We start from the raw sequence: 23,633 nt of genomic DNA, 5'->3' as shown, positions 1-23,633 counted from the left end.
AAAATCAACTGTGAGTCTGGAAAAGTACTATGAAAAACGTTAACTGTGCTTTTATTTCCCAACTACATACTGGATCACATGGACCAGAGCACATTCTGGCAAGTCCAGCCCGGTGGGAAAAGGGGAGAGTGGGGGCCAGGGTCGGAATAGAGCCAGGCACCACAGTTGGGGTGCAGAGAGAAGAAAGGGGAATGGAGAGAGAAGCCGGCACCTGGGTGGGCCCCATCAAAATATGCTCGGGAGTGGGTTAGTGTGCTTGTAGAACGGAGGTATTCAAACTTTTCACGGCCTGGGAAAATTCATACAAAACGTATGCAGAATACTATCCCAGCTCTGATCTCCAGGGAGTGTGCCCCGAAAGCCATCAACACAGCTGTCATTTTCAAAGTGTGGTCCCAGAGCCAGCAGCACCCACATCACCTGGAGACTCACTAGAAAGGAAGTCCTCAGGTCCCACCACAAATGGGAATCAGAAATTCTGGGGTGGAGCCCAGCTGTCTGTGCTTCCGCAAGCCCTCCTGGGGCCAGGGATGCACGCACAGGTGTGAGAACGCCCAGGGTCCTTTCCTACAAGCCTTCCACACACATAGGACCACCCCTATGCAGCCTCGGCCCTCTCCAACCTTCTACCCAGTCCCCAGCCACGCCACTTAGAGTGTCAGAGGTCAGAGCCTGAAAGGCCCTCCAAGATCACCTGGCCGGGACTCCTGGTTTTAAGTATAAGAAAACGGAGGCCCAGAGATGGCCAGCGCCTTGCCTGGACTCACCCAGTAAGCTGGTGGCACTGATAGGACCCAGGAAGTCCCTGTCTTCTGCCCCGGTGTCCTCACTCAGAAGACATTCTCTGGGATGTGGCTGAAAACACCTGTGCCCACAAAATTCAGGAATCTCAAACTCCACCAGGTCCCAGAGGCCCCTTCACACATCACAGACGAGCACGGTGTTATGTCTTGTATGCCAAGGGGCACCTGGGAGCTGCAGGGACTCGGGGGGGGGGGGGGGGCCCAAGACTAAAGGAAATAAGGGCTGGCAAGAAAGAGAGAAGCACCGATAACACCAGGGGCACAAGGGGGGCCCTGGGACCGCACATGCCCAGTTCAAACCCCAGCCCTGCCACTTTCTAGCCAAATGGCCGACCGAGAACAAGTTCAATAGCCTCCCCGTGCTGCAGTTTCCCTGTGCTTTCATAAAATGAGGCTGATAATAGTACCTGCCTCGTTGGGCTGTGCTGAGAATGACGGAGGATTAAAATAAGCCAGTCCTCACAACAGCCGCTGGAACACAGTCACTGCAAGGGTTTGCATTCTAGAAGTCTGCTCTGCTGAGGGCAAAGCCCCAGGCCCACAGAGGTTCGAAGAGCAAGGAGAAGGAGGTGCCCGGTGCTCTGGGTGGAAGCGTGTGCAAGGTCACCGAGCTGGGATCTGTTCTAGATCTGGGAGACATTCTGCCAGAAGCACCCCCATCCTGCTCATCAGGTCTTTACTGAGCACCTACTAGATCCTGGCTACTGGGAACACAGCCAAATGCAACCCAATCCCCAGCTGCTGATGCTCACAGCACAGTAGAGAAACAAAAACACGAAGGAGCCTGATGCCATAAAGGGCACGTGGCTGGAACCCAAGAGTCTCAGCTGGACTGAGACCCTAGCCATGCCACCCTCTTCCATCCACTGACCCACCTGGGGCAGGTAAGGACAGACACCAGAAAAGGGAACACCAAGGCCTGCACACACCAGACCAGAGTCCAGACAACAGCAGCCCCGAGTGAGTGACTGAAAGAAGGCAGGCAGGCCAGCACATCGGCTGGGTGGGGAGGCAGCTTGCATGCCGGGACTAGGGCAGGTGGGGTGGGGAGGCAGGAGAGTACCAGTCATTTGCATGGAGACAGGAAATTACTCCGGACAATGAAGCCAGAACAAGAGTCAGGAAGGGAGAAGGTCACACAGCTGCTCCCTGGGGGCCCCAGGCACCGCTCTGAGCAGAGAGGAGGGGGAGTGTCGTGTTCCCCACGGGGAGGGGGGGGGGGGGCAGGCCCAGAACGGCCTGGGCACAGTGTCTGCTGGGTGCCCAGAGGAGGAAGCAGGCGGCTGACCCTATACCAGCACAGAAGCCAATCTCTGTGTACCAACTGGGCATTCATCCCACCCGTGGCTCTCCTCCACCCAGATCACCTTCTGATGGGACTTTCTCCCAGGAACCTGGCCTGTGAGGGGGTCAGAGGGAATCTGGCTGCACCCTCAGCACACCTGGCCCAGCTTCCCTGCAGCCTGGAGGCAGATTCCCACGAGCAAGGTCCAGGGAGCTCTCACAAAAGGGGCTGGCCCCTCACAGGCTCTCACATAAACACGCTGAACAAATGCAGAACTGGGGAGATGAACGAGCGTCTAGGGAGAGCACCCTGCAGCCTGCGGGTGGACACAAGGCCCGTGGCACTCTTCCTTCCTGCCTCCCTGCCCCTCTCCCCTCGGTTGCTGGGGGTCACCTTCCTAATAGCGGTCACCTTGCTCCAATCTTGGTCTCCCAAGGTCAGAAAGTGACAGCAGCAGAAATGCAGCCCCCCTCTTGCCTTCCGTACATGGCTTCCCCGAAAATACCACGGAGCCCCTTGTGGACAACAGCAAGGCCAATGTCGACCTCACGACCAGGGCCCACAACCCTGACAAGTTAACTCCCCCGCTTCCTCTGACATTAGATGGGCCTGAGAACAAGGGAATCCAGAATCTGTAAATCTCCAATTAGAAACACTGCACCCTGCCCACCTCGGGGAAGCCACGTTTTCATGCGTGTACGTTTTTCTTTAAACTTCACATCACGTGCATTTTCTAAAATCCTGCCCCTGCTTCTCCTGAAACAGCCTTTTCAGCTGTCACTCCTTTCACTAAGGCTCACCACCCAACTCGACTCTGAACTCCAAGAGCGGGGGCACCGGGGTGGCTCAGAAGGTGGTGGCTCAGGTCCTAGTCTCACAGTTCATGAGTTCCAAGCCCTGCATCAGGCTCTGCGCTGACAGCATGGAGCCTGTTTTGGATTCTCTCTCTCCCTCTCTCTCTGCCTCTCCCCTACTCATGCTCACACTCTCGCTCTCTTTCTCACAGTAAATAAATAAACCTTAAAAAAAAACAAAAAACCTGTAGTGGTGCCTGGGTGGCTCGGTCGGTTGAGCATTTGACTTCGGCTCGGGTCATGATCTCATGGTCCCTGAGCTGGAGTCCTGTGTCAGGTTCTGGGCTGACCACTCGGAGCCTGGAGCCTGCTGTGATTCTGTGTCCCTCTCTCTCTCCCCCTCTCCCACTCGCACTGTCTCTTTTTCTCAAAAACAAATAAACATTTAAAAAATTAAAAAAAAAAAAAAAGCCTGTAAGCTCCAAGAAGGCATGGCCCTTTATTCTCTCCGTGTAGTGTCCCAGGGCTTAGCACCATGCACGGCTGGAGGCTGGAACTAGTAAGACAGAGAGGGGACTCCCTCGTCTCCGGGTCCTACAGGAGGAAGGGCCAGGCTGGCCCTGCTGGTGCCCCTGCCCACCCTTCCCCAGTAGCCCAGATGCTGGGATGGGCCTCGGCAGGCAGTGAGGCAGGTGCTGGGCACCCCACAGCCCGGGTGCACATGCAGTTCAGCACCCACAGTGGACTCAACGTGCCCCAACACCAGCCCCCATCAGCGGTCTCTTATGCACTTGGAAGACAGGCCTTTGAAAAACAGATACAGGCCCTCCCTGCACATCTCCCCAGGGACAGGAGCCAGCCACCCCATAGGGCACAGGACCTTCCCACAGAGGAGAGAAATCTGCAGCCACGGGGCCGCACGCTGGGAAGTCAGGCCCTTCCCTTCACTGCCAGGGGCGTTGAGGAGCCCCACCTCCTCTTCCATTATTCTCTCCCTACAACTGCCTCAAAGACGAGGTTTCTGCCAAGGGAATGAAACTACACCCCTCCTCCACGCCCCTGGCCCCCTCCTCACTTTCTCATGTTATTTCCCACTTGGTGTCTTACCGCCACATTTGTTAAAATGACTGCCACTTAAGAGGTGGCAAGGAGTCAGAAACACAATCTGGAGCAAAGCTGATATTAAATAACTTTCTGAGCCTGGCACGTCTGCCAAGGTTCCCTGCTGAATCTCAGGTGCATAAGGAAGAGGCCACCGAAGGTAAGGAGCCAGTCACACCCCGATTCCAGCCTCACCTCTGCTGGGGAAAGGCCCCTCCCTTCTCCCAGTAAAGCCTGAAGCTTAGCGGTTACCACTAACCCCCCCTTTCCCACGTGATCCCACACACTCCTGACACACACGCAAACGCACACGGCCTGAAACAATTCCTGATACTCATATCCAAAGATCCAAGCTACAAAATCCTCCCATTCAACTAGCCCAGCAACCTCTCCCCTTGCCATTTTCCAGGTAAACACACTGAGCCTCCAAGATCCTGAGTCTTGTGGCTGGTGGCTAGGGCTAACCAGATACAGTGGTTGGAATTAAAGCATCTCCCAAAGAGTAGCAATCCCGAAAACACCAGAAGGGTCTGGGTGGTTGATGCCAGGATCGGCTGGCTGTGATAAGGTCACTCAGCTGGACGCGTGTGCTCCACAGTACGTAACCTCATAGCATCGGCCCAGGCCACAAAGATTTCCAATGGCCACCATCACACTCGTGACCTGAGAGAATCATCTGTGGCCACTAGCACTCGAAGACCCCCTGAAGCCAATCACCCATGATGCAGTTTCAATGTCGCCTGCCCCAACAGTGCCCACCACTGCCACCCCAGCCCAGCCGAACACACTGCTGTACTCCACTCCAGCCTCTGGGTGTCACTGCTGCCCCCCAGTGACTTGGAACCATAGAGCCCTCCTTGGTGAGTATAAAGGACCCCAATAGGCCAACGTGATCCCGCAAATAACTCTTGCCCTGTATCCTAACTTCATCTTTCTTCCAGAAAGAGACAGATGGCCAACCATGGAGTGAACACCATGTTCCGGACATTTTCCACACATCATATAATTTAATCCTCACAACAGCAACACCTCCCAAAGCACCTTACTTTGCAGATGAAGAAAATGAGATCCAGAGAAGTTAAGCAACTTACTCAAAGTGAAAAACAAAAAACAAAAAACAAAAAACAAACAAGGGGGAGGGCGAGTGTTGGAACCTGAGTTTGAAGCCAAATTCTATGACCTTTCCACTATCCAAGTTAGCCTCCCTTGAGATATCAGACTCTAAGCTATGGAGCTACGGGCCCTAGTTAAATCAAATGGCTTTACCATGACCCTCAGTGATGCTGGAACCTGTGAGAAAACCAGCTTTGATCAAAGGCACAATCTCAACAGGGCAGGCAAACCAGCGCCTCCTTCCCTGCAGACATCATGGTCTAGTGCCCTCTTGTGGCTCAACGTGGAACTGGAGTGAATGTGAATGGGAGGCCCTTGAGGGTGGACTGGAGGATTCAGGATTCACCCCCTTCCCACTAGATTCCTAAGTTCTTTCTCCCAGGACTGGTCCCACAGCCCCATCTGTAGCTGACAGGCTTAGTCAATTACAGCAGCCCCGAAGGGGATCATCTAGCGAATGGGGAGCTACCCCGGGCAAGAACAGCAGTAAAACTCCATGGGACCCCATCTGCAAGAGGCTGGGTGCTCCTGAATTAGTCTGCATAGAAATTCCCCACATCCAGAGCGCCTGGGACACTCTGCCCCCTGGTACCCCCAACTGAGTCTATCAGTGGGAACCAGCTATCTCCCTGCTCTTTTGAAAGGCATGTGCCTTAGTCACTTTGTCACCTTTTCCAGATATACTCCATCCTGGTCCTTCTGTTGCCTTCCTCAGCTTGGCCCAGGTGCTACCTCCACCCACGTAACTCCCTCTAGTCCCATGCTTCAAGGACCCGGAAATGTCACTGCCTATCACCTCTGTGAGACTCCCATCGTACTACATGCCAGTTTGGCCTCTGGGCACCCGTCACGTGCCAGGCACCTACGGTAATCTCGTCTAATCCCGACAACTACTCTACAAAGATGGACACAGTTAGCCTGATCTTTCAGAGAAGGAAACTGAGGCTCAGGGAAGTTAAACAACGTGGGTAAACTGACACAGGGGCAGAGCCAGGATTTAAACCGAAGGCCGCGTGGCCAAAGAAGCCACTATTCTCCCTACCACACCGAGCTGCCTCCCAGACAAAAGGGCCATTGAAAATCTCGGGCGCCAGAATTATTCTAACAGAAGGCCTTGGATTAGAAGCTTAATCCGTCAGGGTGAGCGTGCTGAGCTAGAAGGAGAAAAGACTGGAAGCAGAAAGAACAGATGAGAGCCATAGGAAGTATCTGTGCCCGTGGGGATGAAGTTCCGGAGTGTGGTAATGAGAAGAGGAAGAAAATGAGAGGAACGGCACATGCGCGCGTGCATACACACTCTCTCGTGAAATCTTACAGTAGCATCATTGCATTATTAGCATTATCTCCGTTTTTCAGGTGAGGAAACTGAGGATCGAAAAAGTAGCCAGTCCAAGGTCACAGAGCTGGTAAGAGGCAGAATTGTGATCTCAAGCCATACATAAGCAGGGTTGCATACACAGACAACCTCCAATCTAGCAGGAGGGCCATGAACGTCAGCTTCACCCCTGCTCTTCAAGGTACCAGCCTCAAGAAAGTGTCAGAAACGAGTAGGTGGGGAAAGACTGACCGCAACAGAGAGGGTCCCGTCTGCAGCCCCGGGATGGGTCTCAGGACAGCATCGCAAGACGCGGCTCTGTGAGCTGAACACCCACCACGAAAGCAGAAGACCTCATCTCCAAAGCCGACAACCACAGTAGTGGGACAGGGCTCACGTGTGGACCAACTAGCAAATGGGGCCAGACAGCGCCTGCTCAATATGAGACTGCCCAGAACAGACAGAAAATAGCCAAGTACTCACAGAAAGGAAACGGTCCAAACCAGCTTGTCCAGGCAGGGCCCGTCAACTTACGTGGGGATCTCTGAGGGTGAAACAGAGCCCAGAAAGACTAAAAGACAGCACCAAGGTCTCGCACCTGGTAATCATCAGGACCTGGTATTTACTGAGCAGTCACCTGGTGTCTAAGTGACCCCCAGGCTTGGCATGAGGGGAAGGGGGCAGGGAGCAGTGAGCGATGCCCCCACACTTGGGTCAGTATATCAAACAGCCTGGGGGAGTTCATAAAGCTCAATTCTTCTGGGACACTAACCCCACAGCGTAACCACCTCTAAACTTCTCTGTGTCCACATCAAGACTGATCTTCGTGGGCAGGAACTACGTCCCGTTCATTCATCTCCATTACCCCTGTGCAAACGTGCGGATCCCTCCTGCTGCTGCTGCTGCAGAGACAGAGCAGTGACTTCCGTCCACCCAGGGCACTCTCCCAGCCACGTCCCAGGTTGCTCAGGCCCAGGAGACTCCCGTGGCTGGGCCGCAGTTACGGTGAAGGCAGGACCAGCTCTGCAGAGAGAAGCCCCGCCTCAGGGACAGGCGACCTCCCTGCTCATCCCTGGCTCAAGAAAGGGTCTGAAAGCCAGGTCTGCCAGCCAGCGCACATCTCACCAGGCTAGAGCCACATCCCCAGCTCAGGCTGGTGCTGGCCTTCACCAGCCTCCTACCGTCTCGTGCGCAGCACTGCCCTCTGGTGGCCACCAGGGTCTACACGTAGCTGAACTTGGCAAGCAGGAAGCCAAAGGCTTTAGAGCTTGTTTACGAAGACCTCAGACGTGATGTGCACAGCGAACAGAAGACATGCGCTTGTGCCTGCGCAAAGACACCCCCAGATGCGCACACACAGCCTCGTTTACCGTGGGAGGCAGCAAGGTTAGGACAGCGAGTCTAAGATTGCTCCCTTCGTTTTCTCTCTTTGCAAGAGACTAGGGGCTCCTTTCCCTTCCTCTGGAAGAGCCCAAATCCCTCAGCCCCACAGCAGCCGCTAGCAGAGGGCGGGGAAGGAAAGCCACACCAGCTGGGGAGGCAGGGCCCCACGCCAGGACTCACTAGGTGATTGAGCCAAGCCCATCCACCTCCCTTGAGCCCCACGTTCCTCCTTGGTAAAACTGGGTTGGACCCCAGTTATTTCCCAACCCCTTTCCAGATCAGGTGATTTATGGTTCAAAGTCTTGATCTTCTTCCTAACTCAAAAATACCCCCAGACATCTAGAAATAGAAACAATCCACATGGCACCCCACTGTTTAGACAGCCCATGAAGCACGTCACCACATCGATCTGACCATGACCCCATGAGGGAGACAGGCAGGAGTACCCCAACTCCCAGAAAGAAAAACCAAGGCCAGGGAGGTTCTGTGACGCGGTGAGCCCTCCAGCCAAGCAGCAGCAAAACAGGGTGTTTCCACAAAGGCGGGCCCTGCGGTCTCAGCAGGACTCCCGCCGTCTCCACGGGGACAGCTGTAGCCATCCTCCCTGCGTCCGGCTCATCCCCGTGGAGAGGCAGACGGAGCTTCCGTGAGCAATGGGGCACAGCGCAGGCGACAGGAAGGGTGGAGGAGAGGAAAGCCGGCTGGTCTGAGGAGGCAGCAAGAGAAGAGCCATGAAATCAGGGAAGACGCTCTCCACACGAGCTCCCAGCTCTAGCTGCTCAGCACTGTAGGCATCACCCTCCTGCTCCGCGTCCATCAGCGGTCTTGAACCCCCGAAGCTCTACCTGCGAGAAGCCCCCTTGCCCTCCACTCTCTCACCCGAGCTCTCTCAGGCAACGGGCAGTCAGGGACACAATCCTGCTGACCACACCTCAGCCCTGAGCGGAGCTGGCAGGGACCCAGCCGTCGCCTTCCTGAACCCCCGCCGGACTCAGCCGGCACCCGGTCTCCTGGGGGAGCTGACCTGACCTAAGGCCAAGACACCACAGGGTGGTCAAGGAGGCCTGGGAAGAGGGCTTGGCTGAGACACCGCCCTGGGGGAAGGTGCTGCGGAGAGCGGGCCATGGAGGCAAGCCCCCAGGCCTCCCCGACTTGAGACTGCCTGTCTGTGACCCCATCAGCCAGTACTGCCAGGCCAGCCCCATCCCCATCATCTCATTCGCCTTCCCCTCTGACCACACCACCAGGGCAGCTGGCATCCACAGACCCGGAATGTTACAAAATAAATGACCCTTCTAGGCCTTCATGTCGACCCTCTTTTTAATTCTTAACGGAGTACGATGGTCGTGTATTCACGAATGACTATACAAATGTGTGTGTCTACCAACGTATACTAGGCCAAGAGTCCAGACACTACAGCTTGACGTTAAATGTCAGCCCACTCTGTGCAAAATTAAGCAAGTCAAATTCGATATCTAGGCTCGTACTGCACCTGTAAAATGGGATTAATATTAACTAACAGTACCTCTCTCCTAGGGTTCATGTGAGATCGTAATGAACTATTGCTTCCAAAGTGCTTAAAACAAGGTCTACAACACAGGAAGCACTCAGTACAAGTTAACTGTTGTTATATATTGACAACTTTCTCTTTGCTGGGCGTGATACAGGGCACTGCTCCTCAGAGCACTGCTAAGAAGTAGTTACCGCTATGCTCAACTTACAGATAAGGCAACAGAGGCCCAGAAGAGGTAAGGGGCTTGTCCAAACCTAGGGAGAGGCCAGGCCCCGAGGATCAGCTGGGGAAACCCAGCCACCGTGTTCCTCTCCATGCTTGATGATTCTGAGGAAGGAATCCCAAATCTCCTACCACCCAGACCAGGCACACTGTTGGTGGGACAAGGCAGATGGAAGGAGGGCCGGGGGACAGAGGTGAGGCTGGAGAGAAAGGATGGGCTCCCCAGCCCTGCACGTAAACAGAGCAGAGCAGAAAGCCTCACCGAGTGAATCTGTAATTGGCGAGGGCCGCAGGCTACGAGGAGCGGTGTGGCTGCCAGCCTCGCCTAGTTGCTGCCTCTGGGGACCCCGGATTTGGAAACATCGCCCCAGAGGGAGACACAGTCGTGGGCAAAGCTCTGGCTTTGACAGAGCAGAAGAGGGTGACGCCTGCCCCAGCACCTGAGAGAGGGACCCTCCAGTAACCCGGGGCCACAGGCAAGTCGTTGGCTCTGTCTGGGCCTCTCACGGTCCCCTTGGGCAGAAACATGAGGGAGGGGACGCCTGCGGGACGTTCCTTCCCGCCATGAGTTCTGGTGAGCCCTGCACAAGATTAAGGATCCTGATGGGGATTCCCAGGGCTCCAGTGGGCACTGAGCTTCTGTTATGACTTCAGTGGAGTCCTCATCCTTGGTGATCCAACCCATCAAACAGGAGCAGCAGAAGGCGAGTGAGGCTCATGGGATAACAGACGACTTGAGTGGCTGACAGCCACCACCAGACCTGGTGGGGGGCGGGGGGAGGGGCAAATGCAGCCTTCACTCAGGCCACACCTAGACCCATCTTCCAGGACTCTCAGCTGTCCTCCAATCCCTCACAGATGGACTGTTTCCAGAATGCTGCCCCCCGTGGGAGAAAGAACTTTCTGGATGAAAATGGAGCCACAGGATGTCTAGCCAAAGGACCACCGCCAGAGAGAAGAGTCCATGGAACTCAGAGAGAAGAAGTCATGACTGGAGCACCACAGAAGGAGTCACGAGACTTCTACAGCTTTCCTTTTGGGAGACATGCAACTCAACCCTTTTCTTTATTTTGTTGATCGGTAAAATGGGACTGCTTATGATCCCTGCTTATGCACTTCAAGTAGCTGTGGCCAAAATAAACCCAACCACTGTAAACTAGAAAGCATAAGAGAAATGCTGAGGTGTTCAGGAGGTAAAGAATTTGCTAGACAGAAACAAAAGGCAGGACCTGATGGGTACCAGGAGATAGTCTTTTGAGACCCAGCCTGGCCCTCCAGTGGTCCAGGGCTGAGATTCTCCTCTGCCACCCAGCCTGACCCCTCCTCTCATTTTCCCTGCTCCCCCTGCCAATCAACCCACCCCTCCCCTGGAACAGAGCCAAGAGGGAGAGTCTGGGCTTCAGGGTCACCTATCCTACCGTCTACCCACCTCCCTCCCAAACCTAGGCTCTTCTAAGCCTTTTAGATTATGGACACACCAAGGTTTTTTGATTACACACGCTTTAGCAATAAAAATTTTATCTTGTGACCCCAGAACACTCCTATTTATTAAACCATATGCTTGTGTATCTTCAGTCCATATGCTAAATATTGAACATTCCCTTTTCTAGACAAGAATAACTTGAAATGGAAGTTCTAGCATGTTCCTCTCACATCCAGAGGAGGTCTCTGCTGGGGCAATGACTGGAAGCTTTGCAGAGGGAGGTCTCCTTCTTGCCTTGAGCGCAGAGTAGAGAACAGACAGCCATGAAGCCGGGTGTCTGGGCTCTCAGAGGCTGCAGGCCCCGGTACATTGCTAAGTGTGGCATTTGGTCTGGGCAGTTGAGTCCAAACCGTGTGGCTCTTTCTGGGTGAGCCAGAGTTCTCTAGAAGTAGGAAGGGAAGGAAGAAGGAAGGGGAGAACGGCCAATGGCCAGACAGTGATCAGCCCTGCCCTCTTCTGGGGTGCATCACAAAGGTCAGCCACCAACCCCAAAGACGGTGCCCTTAGAAGTGGCCTCACAGAGCCTTGTAGGGGTGTTCCTTGGGCTAGCATGGCAGATGTCCAAGATGGAAGGGGCACCGCCCCATGGCCTCAATTCAGAGCTGAATTTATAGGCTCAGAAAGGCTACAGCACCTCCTAATGCTCACAGTGGGTTAGGGGCACGACCAGTGGTAGGACTCATGGTGACTCACCCCTTTCTCTAAGTCTACCTTCCCTCTGGCCACCTGGAGGCCCCGAAGGGAGGCCAGAGACCATGCCTGTGATCCCAGTATAAACCAAGGGACGGAGTCCAGTGGCAGGAGAGATGCCACAATACTGGCAAAGGTCATCCCGAGAGAAGGTCACGGCCCACCCACACTCCCACTTAAGAGTCAGCTAGGGCGAGGGCTCCCCCATTACACTCGGAGAGGAAGAGAAGGCAGCAGACAGGGACAGGCGGGGCAAGGACAGACAGCATCCCAGGGGAGCAGACATCAGGCCCCTCCCTTCTTCACAGCCTCAAGCGCCACTCCAGCTAGGCAGGACCCTGAGCTGCCTCCCAGGCCCCAGGCTCAGCCCTCCAGGGACCAGTCCCCAAAGGCTCTCAACGCTAGGGTCAGGTTGGGCCGGTGTTACCCAAAACCACCACATGCTCAGGTCCCCCTGGAGCTGTAGAGATGATACCCTGAGCCCCAGACTGTGCCAGGAAAGACTCACTTGGGCTTGTGGGGGCTGAAGACTCTGTCTCCAAGCAAAATCCCAGGACCTCTGGAGTCCAGGGTCCCCAGTTTTCATCCCAGAAGTGCCCCACTCTTCAGAGCTACCACCACTCCCCCTTCCAAATCTCACCACAAAGGCCTCCGGATTGAGCCCACCTCCCTCAGGCCTAGCCTAACTCCCAAGAGCCTGGCTGAGCTCCATGATGCCCTTGGGGCCTGGCTCACACCCCTGCCTTCATCCCAGCTCTCAAGGGTAATTGTCAAGGCTGGCTCTTCCCTTGATCCTTAGAAAGGCTAAGTATCAAGGAGTCAATACAGCAGCCAAAGCCCAAAAGATCCTTCACCCAGCCAGGCAAGGGCCTGCAGGGAAGACCAGGGACACAGAAGGACCTGAGAGCTGCAAACACCAGCCATCCTGGGGTGGCTCCTGCAGAGACCCAGTTGGTGGCTCAGAGTCCCAGCTAAGAAAGAGCTCATGGTATTCCCAAGGCGGGGTAGCCAGTCCCAGGAACTCTGGGCCCTGTGAGCCATCTCCTCCCCTTTGATCTTCAGACAGTCAAAGAAGACACCATTCAGATCCAACCCCAGGCAGGCTTGACCTAGACAGTGGGCCCACCTCCCAGCCACCGCCCTCTGCCTTTGTGACGTCAGAGCCTGGTGGGGCCAGAGCGCAGCAGGGCAGTGCGTGGACCGTGGACCCTTCTAGGTAAGGTTACTGTGTGCCTTGGGCTCCAGAGGGACTGGCCTCCTAAACAGAAAGAGGCCAAGGGAGAGGACCCTTGGGGAGGAGCGGAGGGGAGACCCACACTTCTGCCCTGATGCCTTACAGCGGCTTCCCTCTTGATACCAACGGGACAGCCCCCTGCTCCATCAGAGGCACCCTCAGCCAGCCTCCGATGGGTACACAACAGCCAAGCCACACACGACCCTGAGAGAAAGACCATGAGGCACCTCTCAACTGTCTTAAAATTTACGTATCGTCAGTTAAGCACTGAGGAAAGGACCTTAGAACTCTATGGTCCCACAACATCTGTGGAAGCCAGCCCCCCCAGTTCCCGTAGCTAGGCCTGATGTCGAAATCTGGCTACACCCCAGCCTCTTCTTCATCCCCCAGAGTCTGCCCAAGCTGCACCCCTAAGCATCCACCAGCAAGAGCTTCAGGCTAGTAGAAGACTGACTGCAGGACCCCTCAACTCTGCATCTCTGAGAGCGCCAGAAATCGGGAGATCACGCTTTCCTCCGGCCAAGCCCCGGCTTCAACTCAAGCCCCCTTGCCAGGTCATGCTGAAGTCAGGCCTCCTGCCCTGCAGTGAGAGCTTCTGTCTGCCCTTAAGGCCCTCCTCCCAGCCTGCTTCCACAGGCTTCCAGGCAGAAGTGGGGCCTCGGCTTTGGTGTTGGACGGACAGAGATCCAAGCCTGGCTCTCCACTGGGGCTACGTGCCCCCAAACATTACTCTGCCACCCTGAGCTTCCATTCCCTCGGGTAAAACAGGACACGGTGACATCTGCTTCCCAGGCTGAGCACGATTCCCCCTGCCTCCCTCCACTGATCTCTGCCTCTGGGCTAGAAGACGAGGCCCTTCCCCGAGTTCAGTCAATACCAGCCATAGATGTAACAGGGCACTGGGGAAAAGATGGGGTGAGGAAGGGTCATCAGACCCATGACCTCTGACCTGCCTCTCTCCCACCTGCCACTCCACACAGTTCCTGTGGGAATCCGGTTCCCTGGCTCTTAGGTGTTGGGGTGGATTTAAAGAGAGGAGTCCCATCTGCAGAGTCCCAAAGCAAGGATGGGGACACACACACAGTCTCCCAATACACTCCCTGCTCACCGTCCTCCTGTATGTCCCACTGGAGTCCTCCAACACCCAAGGGGACAAGAGACTGCCCCATCCCCACCCATCACCCACCTTTCCAGCACCTCTGTCTCGGAACCACTGCCTGGAAACAGAAGCCAACTCTCCTCGATCAAACTGCTTCCCCAAGCATCGCTTTCAGAGGAGCGCTGAAAACCTCTGCCTGGCTACAGAGAGCCTACGTGATTGTGGCCATCCCTGCCTCCCTCTGGCTTCCTACAGATACACATATCCTAGAAGCAGAGAACAAGCTGAATAAGGCTCCGCAGCTCCCAGAGACCCACACCAGGCCCCCTTCTCTCCAACCCTTGGCCCACTAATCCCCCCTGGAAATCCCTAGATCCCACTCCTGAGCCCCTGGACCCACTGCTATGCTCTCCCCACCCCAGCCCCCACAGCCCGATGGTGCACTTCCCAGCTGGAGTTTCCCTGACGATCCCGCTCCAGACCCTCCTCCAGGCATCCTCCCGGATGCTGGAATGCTGTGGCCTGCAGGGCAGGAGACGCAGAGTTGGGTCCATCCTGTTCAGCCCCTGCCCCCCTCCAACCCCTCCCACCTTGGCTGTTTGTCTTATTATCCCAGGCCCACCCGCTGAAGGTAGGGAGGACGTGAGCGGCAGAGCGAAGATGTGGGTCAAGCTGGTCTCCTGGGCCAGGAGTCAGAGACATCTCCTGGGCCATACATTTCCTCAAACTGTTAGTGGCAAGAACACGAGCACACTCTCCATGAAACCAAAAGGGCTGGCGGGCTTTCTTGGGAGAGCAGGACTGCAATTCCTCCCGGCCTGGCCGCCCCATCTCTGAGGCAAAGGGAGGGTTGCCGCCTGGGAGAGCAGCACCAATGGCAGACTTAGCAGGTCTTGAGTCCACCCCAAACGCCTTCCTGAGACCCCAGCCAAGACTTCAGTGTGAATCCCTCTTGGCTTCCTACTCACTTTGAGGGACCCCAAGGGGTGTGGACCTCGGGAGGGGGATAAGAGAGCTATGCCCTGGGCAACCCCAGTGCGTCCACACCCATCTCTGGATGTCAAAATGGGGGGGGGGGGGGTCACCTGGCCCTGAGGTCAGTGGAAGAAAAGATGGCCAGCTTCCCCGGACCCTGAGCTCTTCTTTCCCGGGGCTCACAGTTCTATCCCCGACCCCTACCCAAGGTTGGGGGGAGGGGGACGGGTGGGAAATACGGGCCACCATATCTCACTCAGATGGGGCAGAACCAAACAAAACGCCGATCCGAGTTGGATTTTCCCCAAAAAACGCATCTGCAAGATCATATAACCCCCATCCCCAAGACACGCCAGTCCCCTCTGCTCCGTTCTCCATCCTGACTCGGAATTACCGGAGCAGTCATCAAAGCTCACAAGGACGGGATCTGTAGGCGCCCAGATGCAGATGAGGGTGGGAAAGGCGGGGGGTGTCTCGGAAATGCCCAAAATGGGGTTGGAGAGGGCGGGCGAGAGGGAAAGGGAAGAGGTAGGCGTCCATGACGGCCACGACATGTCCAAAGTCTCCCCGCGAGCAGCCAGCTCCCAACTTGTTTACTTGTCAGCGTGCTTTGCGGTTTCCAAAAGGAAATAGTTAAACATCTCGGCTGGATCGCGAACAGTCCCTGTCACCTTCCCTACCGGCTAAGCGCCGCCGCTGTCACTGCCGCCGGCTCTGCCGGGAATCGAACCTCGTCTACTTTATTCCACTCGAGCGTGGCCAAACTGTTGCTATTCAGTGGGGGGCAAAGAACTCGACGAGCCACAGCGGGTGGGGGCGGGGGCGGGGGCGGGAGCTGGGCCCCGCAAGCCCTCGGCCGGCTGGGGTCCCCTCCGAGGAGAGGCACACACGCAAGCCCCGGCTCACGCGGGCCGGGGCCGGGGCCGGATCACCTGGACTCCGCCGCCCGAAAGCATCTCCCGAGCCACGGCGAGCCTGACGCGCGCCCGGCGGACGGCGGGCAGCAGCGAGCTGGGGCGGGCGGGCGGAGGGCCGGCTCCCGGCCGAGGGCGGGCGGGCGGGCTGGCGTGGGGGAGACGCGGAGCCAGAGGGGAGGCGGGCTAGGGAAGCTGCCGCCCGACTTACATGGAAGTGATATTCCTTGAGATGTCTGTGATGTTGATGCTGGCGTTCCCATTGCTGTTCCCTGAATCCTGCCCTTCCAGGAGGGGGAAGAGGTTCCCATCGTCCGGCCGCCGGCAATTGATCTCAGTCTTGCTGCAGACACAATTTGCAGGGCAAGCCAGCACGGAGCCCACATAGTCCAGCCAGACGCTTCCCAGCAAGAAAATCCGCCAGAAACTACACTTGGCTGGGCAAAGAGAGACATCCATCTCCGATCGCGGCTTCTAAAAAAGAGGAGGAGGAGAGGAGAGGGGGGTGGGGTGGGGGGAGTGGGGAGAGCTGGGGGGGAAGGAAACAAAGACGGCGAGGGAGGGGGGAAGGGGGAGGGGGGGCCTCTGCCTTTGAAACGCCGTGCGATCAGATGCAAAATCCTTCAGCGTCTGAAACCATCGCGGCCGCCGCCGCCGCCGCCGCCGCCGCCGCCGCCGCCGGGTGGGAGCCGCGGGGAGCGCCTAGTGGCGCGGTCTGCCTGGCATGGTGGCCGGCTCGGCGCTCGCCGGCTCGCCGGGTCCGGGGGCTCGGGAAGCGAGCCGCGCTCTCCGACTCCGAGACTTTGCAGGGTTGCAACAGACGGTGGGGAGGCAAAAAAGAAAAAGAAGGGAAAAAAAAGAAAAGGAAAAATATGGTGCTAAAGTCACCAAGTCCCACCTACTGGGCAGAATTAAAACGGACACACCTGCAAAACACACACACACACATACACTCACGCAGACACACACCCGGAGCCCGGGGGAAGGAGGAGGAGGAGGAGGATGCAGTCGGAGCTGCAGCAGCCGCCGCGAATGGCTCGTCGCGCGCCTGCAGAAATGTACAAGTGCTCAGAGCCTTACGAAACGCACGGGTTATCGGAGCGTCTTCCTCGGCTCCCTCCCTCTCTTCCCCTCCCTCCTCCCCTCCCTCCTCGCGGCCTCCTCCACCCCTCCCCCGCCCCGGCTGGGAGCGGCAGGAGAGCGGAATCTCCCCCCTCCCTCCTCTCCCCCTCCCCTTCCCCACACCCCACTCTCTCCCCGCCCGTCCTCTCCCCTCCTCCCTCCCCACCCACCCACCCACTCTCCGGCTCGCGGCTCGCGGCTCTCGCCCGCACCGCCACCCGCAGCCGCGCGGCCGCCTGCCCGTTCCACGCCTCGCGGCCGGGCGCCCGCTCGCCGCGGCCAAGGGGAAACCAAGACGGAAGGGAAAAAGTTGCAGTTGGGATTGAGAGGGTCTGGGCTTGGGGAGGGGGAGTTAGCGAGCTGGCTTGCGCGACGCCGAAAGGCGCTCTCCTTTCCACTTTTTGGCCCTCGCGCTGCCCGGTGTTTTGCTGCAATCCGGACCGCGAGAGGAAGTGAAATGGACGCGGCCGAGGTGACCGGGGAGTGCTCCCGAGTCTGGGTGGGGGGCACAGGCCCGAAAACGGCGACGGGGGAGGGGGGTTCGGGAGCGCACTGGAACCGCAGAGAAGCACCCAGAGCCAGGGACGGGGGGCCGCGGACGCGCGGTTCTCCGTCTAAATGACACTTATTTCCGTGATCGAGAGTCTGGGAGCTGGGCTCGGCTGGGAGGGGACTGAGGGGCACGGGAGGGGCTGGTGCCCCCACCCCGCACCCTCTGCGCCTTCTTGGCGGTGGGCTTTGCGTTCGGCGTTGGGAGGGGAGGGATGGAACCAGCGCCCCAAGGACTGCGCTAGGGAGCCGAGGTGGCCCCGGGCGAGTCGTGCGTGGGAGAGAAACGGCCGGGGAAATTGAGATGCAAGGGGCATTTTTTTGGCAAGCAGACCAGCACCGTCAGAGGCCGGCTTCTTGGGCTCGGCTCTCGGGTGCGCTGCTCTGGCTGCCCGGTGAGGGGGCGGGCGGGCTGCTTTCTCCGGATTCGGGGGCGCAGAACCTCCCTTCTTCCCTCCCACACAAGCACCCCTTCCTGGTAGGGGCGCAAAGCAGGTGCAGCCTTTGACGCGAGCTCGGATCTCATCGGAGAAGAGAAGGGTCCCCGCTTTTTTGCCTGGGTAGGGCTTTTTCTTTTTCTTTTTTTAATAAAACGTCAAAATGCCAAATGTGAGCTGTTTGCTGAGAAAACCAGAGCATTCGCTGTGGGAAAGGAAAAGAAAGGGTTAGGGAAGTCCGAGCAGGCAAACACACTACAGCATTCACACGCAGAAGAAAGCTGGGCTCTCCTCCCCGATCTTGGATGAGGGCAGGCGAAGAGGCGAATACGCTGAATTCAACTGCATCCAGCATCTGAAAGGCTTCTCCCCCACCCCCCTATGGATTCCGATGCAGGTCAGGCAACTTGCAGGCAAGATGGGGGAAGGGGGTATGCGGGTGCCACCCGCCCACCCCAGGCGCAACCACAGACAGACCAGGCGCCTGCGAGTGGCACTGTCGCTGTGAGTAAACTTGGGAAGAAAAAAAAAAAAAAAAAAAGGAAAGAAAGGAACATGTCTATAAAAGGCAGTTTTCCCAACTTCCCCTTATATTCTGCGATCCCTCAGCCTTGGTGAGACTTTTACCCCCTTGTTGCCATTATGGCCTTGTCCCCAGACTGGCATTTTGCCCTCCCACCAGCAGGAGGGGACAGAGAGTGGAGACCTCCTTAGTCTGACAAACCAGTTCCTACTGGTCCTAGGCCAACCCCCTGATACCCTCTGTCCGCTGGGAACCACCCTGCCCTGAAAGTCCCATTCTGGAAGAGGCCTAAGAATACCTGAAAGCCTGGGAAACTGAGGCAGAGTCAAAGTTTGGCCTCAGGAGGTAGCAGGTGGCAGCAGAGATACACAGAGAACCTTCCTCAGACCACCCCAGGGGAGAGTCCAAAAAGCAGGGAACGACAAAGGGATTGCGCCCAACAGTACTTTTCCAGGCTGAAACTGAAATGGTTGTACCTAAACAATGCCCGGCACACTTTTTGGGGGGAGAGAGAGAACCGATTCTTACCATCTCCAGGAGAGAAGGGGAGGTGCCCGTAAGTCAGAACAAATAAAAAAAAAAAAAACTTTTAAAACCCCTTTGGAGATAATAAAAATGCAGGCTGTGAAGCTAGGGGCCCTGATGGAACAAGAAGCCTTTCATCCTAACAGTAAAATGGGATTAAGATGGGATGTTCTGTTTATGCTAGAGCCCTGGGCCTGAGCAGGAAGTGGCAGCTTAAAAGGAAGGAGGCCCTTTTTAAAGCAGATAGACTAGGAATGGAGAGAACAGAGTTCCAGTTCTGACCACTGGCAAATCACCTAAGCCTCTGGGCCTCAGCTTTCCTGTCTGTAGAATGACTAGGTTGGACCTCGCTATCCAAAGCGTAGCCCTCTGGCCAGCAGCATCCGCATCTCCTGGAAGTTCTTCAAATGAGACATCTAAGGCCCCCACCCCAGACCTACTAAACCAGAATATCCATTTTAACCAGCTCCCCAGGCGATTGAGAAGCACGTTGCAGTTTGAAAAGTACCAAGATGACTCCCAAAATACCTTCCAGCTTGAATATCCTCTGGTTCTACGTGGACCTGAATATTATTCAATTAGGGTGAAAAAAAAAACAAAAACGAGTATATCAGGTGCAGGGACCTTGTTAAGTACAAACTTAGGAAGTTTCACCATAAGTACAAGAAGGTGCTCACTTCACCCAGGGATGTAATACACTCTTGCTTCAACACTTCTTAACCCCTGAGATACACCAGATTTAGTTGAGAAAGCAGGAGAAAGCGTCCATTGTAGACACCCTCCTCTTCGTCAACAGGGATCCAGAGCATTTGGGGTGTCTCCTTGGTAAAAACGTCCTGGTTGACAAGGAATAATGCCTGACACATAGTGATTCTAAGTCTGCAGCCATCACTGGGTCCCAGAGAGATCAGGACCCAGCTCAGCATCCTGCCAATCGGGATAAACCTTTCCACCTCTTCCTGCCAGCTGCAGTCTTAGAAATGAGGAAACTTAGCACTATAGCCCCAGCTGACCCATCAGAGGCAAGAGGAGGCAAAGTTTTTTTTAACAGAAAGTAAAGCTTTAGATGGGGCGCCTGGATGGCCCAGCCAGTTGAGCAAATGACTCTTGATTTCAGCTCAGATCATGATCCCAGGGTTGTGGGATCGAGCCCCATGTGGGGCTCTGTAAGCCTGCTTAAGATTCTCTCTCTTTCCCTCTCTGTACCTCTCCCCCGCTCACGCTTGCTCGTGCTCTCTCTATATAAAATGAAAAGAAATGTTTTGGAAAGTTTTAGAAACCCTTTACAGTGGAGCAGCTGCCTTCTGGTAGTAAGGGTTTGGATAAGGTGGGAACCCCTGATTTGGATGTAGCCCCCCATCAAGCCAGAGGGGAGGCCACCCCCTGGAGCACAGCAGTCCAACCTCTGTGCCATCCAGAGAAAACTGAACACCTGTCTCATCCCAAAGGGCATGTTCCAGCTGTGTGAGCACCTGAGATTCCTCCTTGACTATTTTGTTTGTAAGGTATCCCCAAAGCCGAAATCCCTTGCCTTCTAGGCAAGGAGGAAGGGAGTAAAGACTCAGCAGGCATACAAACATTAAGACGCTGACCCAGGAGTCATCACCTCCCAGTACCTCCTCCCCTACCCAACCTCTGCTGGCCCACTCTTCACATGTCTGCCTTTCCAAACCCAAACCCAGCCACATCTGCTTTTCCCGTGAACCCACACTCCTAAGGCAGGGACCATGTCACAGGGATGCAGGCCAGATCCCAGGCACTTTGGATTCACCCACCATGCCCTACTCCTGTGGTGTCAGCCTAAATCCAGAAGCTGTGCTGCCAGACTTTCCAGTCTGAGAAGAAACAGGGCCTCCTGCCCAAACTCTGAGCTGGGAAAAGAAATGTACTGGTAGTGACTAGGAGAGCACCAGAGGAGACGGAGGGAAAACCATGCCCTGAAGAACCTGCTGTTCCAAAAAGCTATTGGAGCTGGCCAACTTGGACTTGGGTCTGAGAAAAAAGCCTGTTTCCTGGGTGACCCAAACTCAAGATGTGAGGCGGAAAGGCACGGTTGGAGGCTGGGAACATGTAACGGTATCCAGAAGGCCAGGTGCCAAGGAGGGAGTTTTGATCATACATGGAGGGTGAAAGCCCCACTTACCACAAGATGTCAAAAGAAACCAGAGAATCTAACAACAAGATGCCCCAGCTCAGGACCCTGACTCAAATCCCAAGGTCTTGGGAATGCACCTGCCGGGAGGTTGGAGCTACCTGCCAGGGGGAACAGAGCCCGCCCCTTGCCTCTCACTCCTCAATCCTGTCCATTATTTTCTGAGGATACCCGGATTCTCCTGTGCTGCCCTGGAGGGAGTGTCTGGAGGGGGCCTGGGGTTCCTCCCTGGGGAGGCTGCCCAGGTGATTCTCTACTTCTTCTACTTACCCCGGATGAGAGATTCACAGAATCTCTGGGCTGGAAAGGACTCTCAAGGCCAAAGACCCACAGCCCTACTTGATGCAGAAATCCACTCATGACATCTCCAAGTGCTCAGTCTATCCCTCCTTGAACACCTTCGGGGACAGGAAGCTCATACCAACCAAGGCCTCCCGGTCTGTCCACAAACAGCTTTATTCCTTGGATAGCCTTCAGTTTGAAATACTAAAACCAGCCTCCCTGAAGCATCCATCCTTGGTACTAGAGGTACACCTAGAACCCCAAGGAAAAGTCTAGTCTCATTTCTACAAGCCAGTCAGAAGGGTGCCCACCTCTCAACTCTTCTCCGAGCAAAATATCCTCGGGGCCCTCCCTATGCTTCAAAATCAGTTTTCTGATCCTTCCCCACTGTGGTCATTGGTAATACCTTCAGGTTTGTCAATGGCCCCTTTAAAGTACACTTCAAGTCTTGCAGGCTACAGGTGCTGTGACCTTGGGTACAAGACGGTAGGCAACTGTAACAAAACTAAATACGGTTTCATGTAATAGACCCAGTGAGATGACTGAGCCACCCAATAGCATTTGACCTTGGGCAAGGCACTGAACTCTCTGTGCCTTGGTCTCCCCATCCACAAAGTAGGGGTTCACAGGGCCTAACTCACAAGGTGGTTGTGAGATAATGCAGTAAGGCACCTTGAACAGTGCCTGACACACAGTAAGCATTCTGTGTGTGTTAGCTTCACTATTCCACTTTTGAGGTACCCAGAAGGCTTTCCTGCTTCCACTGGGAAGACTCAGGACCAACCAACTATCCACCAACGGGCAAACGCCCTGGTCACCCTAAATCTCATCCCACACATGCAGGAAACAGAGCCCCCTAGCAATGCCCCCTAGCAAATTAACTGCGTGGGGCTGAGCTGTGGGGTGGTCCCCTGCAGCCTCTCTATTTCCCATGGATGTTCTCAGCTGCATTCCAAGACCCCAGAGTCGCCAGCAGCCAGGGAAGGCCCCAGGCCTGAGCGCCATGTGGAACAAGGCACTGGGCACTGAGAAGTAACCCCAGGGCCCTCCCTGGTTCTCCTGCCAGGCTGTTGCTCCAGGGTTGGGGGGCAGGAGGGTTAGCTTCCCTCTGCCCAGGGGGTAGCCCCTGCTGAGTCACCACTGGCTGTGAGCAGTTGGGCTGGGCAGGAATTCAGTGCCACAGGGACTGACGCCTGTCCTGCCTAGCAGGGGGTTCCCAGCCATGTCCACTGCAGGTTCTGCAAAGAGCAGGGTAGAGGGCAGACAGTCACCCTCACCCTCTGTCAAAGACCCCTTCCTCTTAAGCCTCCTGCAGTAACTTACACACACCCCACCTACTTTGTATTGAGCAAAGGGCAGCCAGGCCAATGGCCTTCATTTGGCAGAGGAAGGAACTGAAACTGACAAGGTGGGAAGCTGAAATTGAGGGGGGAGGAAACGGAGGGGGCTGAAATTGACAAGGTGGGGCAGAACCTTCTAGGTGAATGTTTGTTCACCTAGAAGGGGATGTTCTTCCTGTTACCAGCCTTTTTTTTTTTTTTTACGTTTATTTTTGACAGAGAGACAGAGCATGGGGAGTGGGGGGCAGCACAGGAGGCACAGAATCTGAAGCAGGTTCCAGGCTCTGAGCTGTCAGCACAGAGCCCCACCGATGGGACTCCAACTTAGGGACCTTGAGATCATGACCTGAGCCGGAGTCAGACCCTTAATGGGCTAAGCCACCCAGGCGCCCTTATTTTTTTTTATTTTTTGGCCAGGGGGCAGAGAGACAGGGGGACAGAGGATCCTAAGTGGGCTCTGCCTAGACAGCTGAGAGCCTGATGCGGGGTTCAAACTCAGATCATAGCCTGAGCCCAAGGCAGATGCTTAACCGACTGAGCCACCCAGGTGCCCCCCCCTCCCCATTATTACCAGCTTTTAAAGTATAAGTTTCTTGAGGACAAGGACCTTGCTTGTTTTATGTACTGATTTGCCGGCCCCTTAAACACAGCTGATAAGTAACAGATGCCTTATACATGTTTGTTAAGCAAAACCCTGTACTTTGAAACCTTTCAACACATCGTAAATAAGGGCTCAGTGTCAGTCTATTAAGCACCAACAGGGCTAGGACCTGTCCCTG

At 55.7% G+C, this 23,633-nt stretch overlaps 1 protein-coding gene across 6 annotated transcripts in view; it reads right to left on the bottom strand.

Moving 5' to 3' along the window:
* The window catches only part of NTRK3 (neurotrophic receptor tyrosine kinase 3), a 386,931-nt gene extending 369,871 nt beyond the window's left edge, over positions 1–17,060 (bottom strand). For 2 of the 6 annotated variants that reach the window (XM_058736645.1, XM_058736646.1), the window contains exon 1: positions 16,136–17,059. In XM_058736645.1, the coding sequence (XP_058592628.1) occupies positions 16,136–16,383 (248 nt within the window). In that variant the 5' untranslated portion in view covers positions 16,384–17,059. Of the gene's footprint in view, positions 1–16,135 lie in introns of all 6 variants that reach the window. The other 4 variants (XM_058736649.1, XM_058736650.1, XM_058736651.1 and 1 more) reach the window with 3 other exon arrangements.
* Between the last annotated feature and the right edge of the window lie 6,573 nt (positions 17,061–23,633).

Source organism: Neofelis nebulosa, chromosome 7 (assembly GCF_028018385.1).
Source record: "Neofelis nebulosa isolate mNeoNeb1 chromosome 7, mNeoNeb1.pri, whole genome shotgun sequence".
In the NCBI taxonomy this organism is placed as follows: domain Eukaryota; kingdom Metazoa; phylum Chordata; class Mammalia; order Carnivora; family Felidae; genus Neofelis; species Neofelis nebulosa.
This window is presented reverse-complemented; position numbering and strand designations above follow the sequence as displayed.